Consider the following 6,660-nt stretch of genomic DNA (forward strand, 5'->3'; position numbering starts at 1 on the left):
GCCGGTGTTACCCGACGGTCGGTGGTTGTCGACGACGGCCGGGGGGGGTCGACGACTGTCGGTTGTGGTCGATGACACTCGGCGGTGGTCGATGACGGTAGGTGGTGGTCGACGACGATAGATGACGACAGAGATGATGTTGGACTTGAACTCCTTCTCAATGTCTCAAGTTCTCTCTCAAGCCTCCCCTTTCATGTGAGGGGTGAGACTCTATTTATGGTGTTTTGGGTACAATTAATGCAGGAATATGAACCATTTTGATCGGACGGTCCGGAGAGCTTCCCTCAATCGGATGGTGTTTGATGGACATTTGAGAACCTTAATAATGTCAGAATTGAGCAATCTTAGCTCGCTGGTTTCGTCTTGTCGAGACGCACAATTCAGCCATGAACTCGCTAGATTCGACATCCGTTTGTCTTTCTAAATGCCTCCGAAAATCCTCCAGTAGTGGTTTAATGATTTGATTCGGGCTTGATCTGACTTAGATTGGGCTAGCTTTTATATCATTGGGTCCGTTTCATCGAGCCGGTCAGTTTGACCAGACGTTTACTGAAATCATAACTTTGGATGACTCTTACTTAAAGTTTGAATGTTTTTTTTAAGATTGCCTCGAGATTCGTATCACATCTCGAGATTCGTGATGAATAATAAAAATTTGTTGGTGGCGTGTTAACACTACAAATGATTCAAGTTTGACGGATGATAAATCAGAAGGTAAAAAGAAATATTTACGCTTTTAAAGAATATTTTAAATTTTTCTAAAAGTCTCACATCTGCATTACCCTCTTTAGTATAAATAGAAAGGAATTTTAAATTAATATATCAACAAACGTTGCATCCATCATATCAAAATGTAAATACGAAAGGAAAGAGTAAACTCCATGACAAGAATAAGTGATTATATTTATCCCTAGAAAGTACATGAAAAAAGGTGAAATTTTTAAAATGACATCTTTAAATATTTATACTTTTTAAATCGACAAAAAAAAAAAAAGAGATTTACCCAATCAGCGGTATGTAAATATTGAAGTATTGCTATGAGGTAACTAAATACATAGGAATTGAGTGTGGTAGGTACGTAAATTTTTGTATTGAAAATCATTTCATTGCTCATAATTTTTACTTCATCAACTAACGATCCAAACTGATTGACTCCGTATTTTTTTTAATTTATAACAATTTTACAGATTTTTTTTTTGACAAGTCGCTATGTTGGCGACGACTTTGGCATTGATGTGGCAATGTCACCGATGACTAGATGGCTTTGCAATTTCACCGCTGACATGATGACTTTGTCCATTGTCAAATATTTTGTGTCAATTTAATATATATATATTCAAATGTCATTTTGAAAATTTTTCCATGATAGAACTGTTACAACAGGAAAATAGCTATAATCTACGATCTATATTGTGTCATAAATTTTGAACTTAGCAATTGTACAATGACAGAATCCGTTCTAACGACTCTCCTATAGAATAAGTAAATGTTTTCTTGTGAAAAACTTTTTTCAATGGTTATTAAGGCTAAACCGACAGTTTAACTCGTAAGTTTGTATTGAATTATAAATCAATTGAGTAAATTTGTCGGAAATTTAACACGTTTGTTTTTCTAAATTACAAACTGACGACTATTTGATGTTAACCAACGGTTGCACTGATGTGCTTAATACCATTAGAATGCCATCAGAATCGTTACTAAAATTTCTAATTTCTATCTCCCATGTGTGCTTGAGCTCTAGAACTTGTGTTCTCCTACTTTGATCCCATTTCAATTTGCTACAGTGCAAGTGCGCTGTTTCTCCATTTCTTGCAGTCAAATCGAATGTAATCTTGATTCAATCATTCCTCTAAGTTCTTGCCTAATTTGAACCATTAGTTTTTTTTGAATTTTATGATTATGTGTTTTTGAGAAATTCAAATTTTTTATTAGGTTTTGTATGTTTTTCATTATTTCTATGATTGCTACATGCTTAGAGCTTCAATCTTATGTATTTCCTATTTAACAACTTAATGTTAAGGAAAATTTACATATATTTAGCGCACAATTTTTGTGTATTTGCATATCTCACTTCAAAACTTTCATGACTACATACATAACACCTTTGTTTTAAATCTATGTATGGCAAGGTATATTTTACTTTTAAAAAGTAAAAAAGTCTTATTCTTGTTATGATATTAAAGATTGGAATATTATGCAGGTAAATATGAAAGTTTAGGTATCACTTATGTAAATAGCTATGAATTGTGTGTTATGCATGTAAACACGCCAAAAAGAATATTTATATATGATCGCCAATTTTAAGGTGGCTTTATTGAGGATTTTGATGAACACGGTGAAATGAGAGTATATTGATATTTTGTATTAGAGTTTCCATGCTATTTATTTTTCTATGAGTGCAATGACGTATGTTTAGAGCTCAACATTTTTCTTAGGAGTGTGTCACCACAATTTGTTAATCGACATTTGAAAAGCTTAGCTATATCACAAAATTTTAAAGTTGCACTTATGAAAAAGAGAAGTAAAAAATTTGAAACTCCTACCATACTAGCACCATCACTAAAACTACAACTCTATCCATTTCGACGCAGGGTCCTGCTGCTACTGTCGATCGAGAAGTGTCGGGCAACGTTATAAGTACTCATCAGCTCGAGCCTATGCGACTGACCTAAATTTCACCCTCTAATCATGGCCAGCTCCTACAGTGTGACAGACGGAGTGTACAAGGCCTGGGAACGAATTCTCCGCCGTATGACTGACCGGAGATTGCTAGCGATTTCGGCTTCATGCAGGCGAGTTGCAGCCTGAAATCCGGACTAAGGACGGGTTTTGGAGTTAGCTCACCCTCGCGAGATCGCGACCTTTTATCCCGCTCATTGTAGCACATGTGTCGCCCAGGGCATAAGGGGCATGATGGCTTAATGTCATCCTCACCTTCCTTCGGTTTACCACTGACAGTCTGCTCAAGGTTCCAAACTCAATGGTGGCAACTAAACACGATGATTGCGCTCGTTGTAGTTTCATATTTTTAATTTTAGTAGTTTATATATTGCACTTAATAGTAGGATTGTATTTTTGTTTAAAGTTATGTGCAATAATTATTTTTTCTTTCTTTAGTGTCGATTTTGTTGCTCGGAGAGGATGTGTTTGGCTCACCACTCAGCGCTAGCAATTCTCTGAATTATCAAAGGAAGAGGGAGCAAGCCAAACAATATCAACGCTCCGACTGCAAAGAAATGGGTGCCTACAAGCATGCTGGTGGGGCACTCCCAAATACATAGTAAAAGAGCAGACTTGTAAGCAATATTTTATGCATTAAATCTATTTGTAAATTAAATATATGTTAACTATTTCATTAAACTACCGTACTCTAGATTTGAGATGAGAGTCCAACGCTGCCCGGTTATACGTGCACGCCCCTAAGCTGCAGTTAGACCGGGCCTGGATCAACAACAAATCACAGGCGGCCCGGACAATTCACGAGACTAACTAGTATAGCATTGAAATCACAGGACCAAGCACATTCAGATTAGGTATCACTTTATTCGATCATTGTTAGATGACGAACAATTACTACTTGAGAAAATTTGTGGAAGCAAAAATCCTGCTGATATGTTGACATAGTGCGTCACACTTGAGAAACTGAAGTTTTGTTCGACTTCAGTTGGTCTTCTAGCTTGAAGCAGAGGTTCTGAGTTGCAGAGGTGGAGGATATCACGTTTGAGGAAAAAAGGCAGTGCAGCTAATGGATGGTGCAGTTAGTGTCTCAGTCTCCAAGTGGGAGAGTTGTTGAGGAAGGTGGCGACCCGGTCCACTTCCTATTACGACATGTTCTTTGATAAATTGATTCTAATTTATCTGCTCTTAATTCTTTTCCTTATGTATTTTATTCCCTGCCATAGCTTGATGATTCCCAATTTTTACTTAAAGCAGTTGCCTTCTATTGACAGGAAGAATTAAGGAAAACTTAATTAATTAAGTTTACCAGATTAATTTCCCGCCCCTCCTGTTATAGAGAAAAAGACAATGAATTTGATAGCTTGCCTTAATGGGCTTTATATGGGTCATTAAAGCATGATTCTATGAAATCTTGAAATTAAGGATTATCAAAACAAGCTGGATACTGTGAAGCTTTAAAAGGGGCTCACGATTACAGGGATGTGTATTACTCTCTAAACAACTTTCTCTCCTTGGATTATAATTTGTCGTGAGTCTGAAATAAAAGAATCACAAGGAAGCTTTTCTTTAAAAGTTGTCTTTCTTCTTCTTGGTGTGACTCTCGGTTTAGAGAGAGAGAGAAGGTGAGGAGAGAGAGAGAATTCTTTCTTGTAAGTCGACGTGGTCGACGGTGTAATCCTCAAAGCTAATAAAATCCTCTGTAGCTCCGTGGACGTAGACAATTTGCCGAACCACGTAAATCTTGTGTCGCTTTTCTGGTGTAATTTTCTAGATCTGTTTTTCGCTTTATTGCCGTCGTTTTTTACAACAGAACAACGAGTGAGTTTCTTCGTAAACATAAATAAACAAATTCGATTATGTATATATTTAGTTCATTTAAGTTTAGAGTGGTTAAAAGTTATTTATTTAATAATTTAAATGAGCATATTCGAGTTTTAATTCAAATTATTCTTGAGTCCATGCATTGTTTCATTTATAACCCTGGACACCGGCGGCCGGTGCAAAAGAAATATGATACAAATGAGTTGAGCCTCAGTTCTAATGAAAATGAAATGATGTACACATAAAGCAGTAGTAAAAAATAGCAGTTTCTTTTCAGATAGCTTAAACCACGTGTAAAATTATAATTGGCTTTAATATCTTTTTATATGGTTGAGCATATCCTCTTAGCGATCATCAAATCCTTGTTTCGGGCCGCCGCAGCCTAACGCCATGCACTTTTCGTGCAATAAATAAATAAATAAATTTAAATATTACTATATAACTTTTTATAAGGATAGGAGAAAAAACAGAGAATTACTTTAAAATAAATGAAATTACTTTAAATAAATTTAATATAAACTATTTATGGATGTTATAAAACCAAAATGATATCCAAAAAATATTAAACTCATTTAGATTATAAAAATATAGAATAACATTCTTGCATATTGTTTTTATAAACAAACTAAGATAATTAAAAAAAAAGACTTTTGTTGAAGTCAAATCTTTTCCATCATTCCCAAGGGATAGGGCCGAGGAAGAGAATATAAGAAAAAGAGAGAAGAATATGGGAGAGAAAAATTTGTCCCATTAAGGCATATGGGGTGTTTCGAGGGCATTTTGACTCATTTTATTTTTTAGAAAATAGAAGTTAGAAGAGAGAAAAAAGTGAAAGAGTTCTCCATAAATGGCGATCACCTTTGTTTGGCCGAATGACTTGTAGGTTTTGCCAAACGATTATAGTGTCACATCTGACTGACTATATTTGTTCGGGTTGTTTATGGTGTAACCAGTATATGTTCGAGGTATCGAGGTGGGATTCTAATCCTTCACTCACGTGGGTCCTGACGGTTGCTAGCAACTTGCTCAAACATTATTTTTGTTCAAACTATATTTAGCCCCGGCTTTCTTTTATCCAAACTTATTGCCCAACTCATTTATTTAAAAACCAACACTTTATTTAACAATTAGCTCGTGAAATACAACCATGCAAAGCCATTCTCATGTCATATATGGAAACTTAGATGAACACTATATCTAATGCTTATTCATACAGCACCGACACACTTAACTGGAAAAGTAAGTTGGAAAAATAAATTATCCCGACAATAGCAACCAGGTTGCCGACACCAATTTATTTAGAATATACTAACTATATATACTTCTTCGAGTATCTCCGACCTTAATCAAGGATATAGTTCCTTGACCTTGTTCTGCGCCGCGCCAGACGCAGCCGCCGTGCCGTTGCTATGCGGGATGACGACAATAGCAGCATTGCCAACGTTGGTGCCAGTTGCCCAGATAGCATTGTTGGAGTTGTCGTAGATGACGACGTTGCGATCTCTCTGGAGGATGAGATAGTAGTTACCGTTTTGGCGATTGGTGTTGCTTGCCCAGATAACCCTGGTGCCGCTATAAATCACGAGATTACCATCACGCTGCATCGTGACGTAGCAGCCGGAGGCCTTTCCATTGGTCCCCGTCGCCCAGACTGCTTTGTTGTTATCGTAGAGGACGAGGTTGCAGTCTTTCTGCATGATGAATATGTAGGGGCCTTGTGCGAGTGACTGTCCCCCTCCCAGCGACTGGCCTGCGTTCAGGCGATCGGCTGCAGAGACAGGAGCGGTTTGGAGACTCAACAGAGTTCCCACTAAGAGGAGGAGGAATGCTGCCGTGCTTATGGAGGAGGCCATGGTTTTATGGTTTAATTGGGACTTGGGGGGAGTTTGGGTTATAATGCTTTGCTTGGCTGAGTGCATGGTAGTGGAGGTTTGGATCCCTATTTATAATAGAAATCAAACATGAAGTATATGCCGTATCAGATGGAAATCCTTATGTGATGCTGCCACTGCGCTGCGTCTGGTTATGGTTCTACTGTATGGGAATCGTTGTATTACCATTTGGGAAAAAATTAAGATATTGAGGGATTTTCATATATCCTTGAAATTTTTTTTATATATTTGGTAATTTAAAATTGTATAATTATTTACATAATATCTA

The 6,660-nt window shown here is 37.0% G+C and overlaps 1 protein-coding gene across 1 annotated transcript; it reads right to left on the reverse strand.

Moving 5' to 3' along the window:
- Nucleotides 1–5,760: 5,760 nt before the first annotated feature.
- Nucleotides 5,761–6,431, reverse strand: LOC110024164 (mannose-specific lectin-like). Its single transcript, XM_020723970.1, has one exon. The coding sequence runs from the start codon at nucleotides 6,417–6,419 to the stop codon at nucleotides 5,847–5,849; it is 573 nt and encodes a 190-aa protein (XP_020579629.1). The 5' UTR covers nucleotides 6,420–6,431; the 3' UTR covers nucleotides 5,761–5,846.
- Between the last annotated feature and the right edge of the window lie 229 nt (nucleotides 6,432–6,660).

The sequence above is a fragment of the Phalaenopsis equestris genome, unplaced genomic scaffold (assembly GCF_001263595.1).
Source record: "Phalaenopsis equestris unplaced genomic scaffold, ASM126359v1 Scaffold000250, whole genome shotgun sequence".
Lineage (NCBI taxonomy): Eukaryota > Viridiplantae > Streptophyta > Magnoliopsida > Asparagales > Orchidaceae > Phalaenopsis > Phalaenopsis equestris.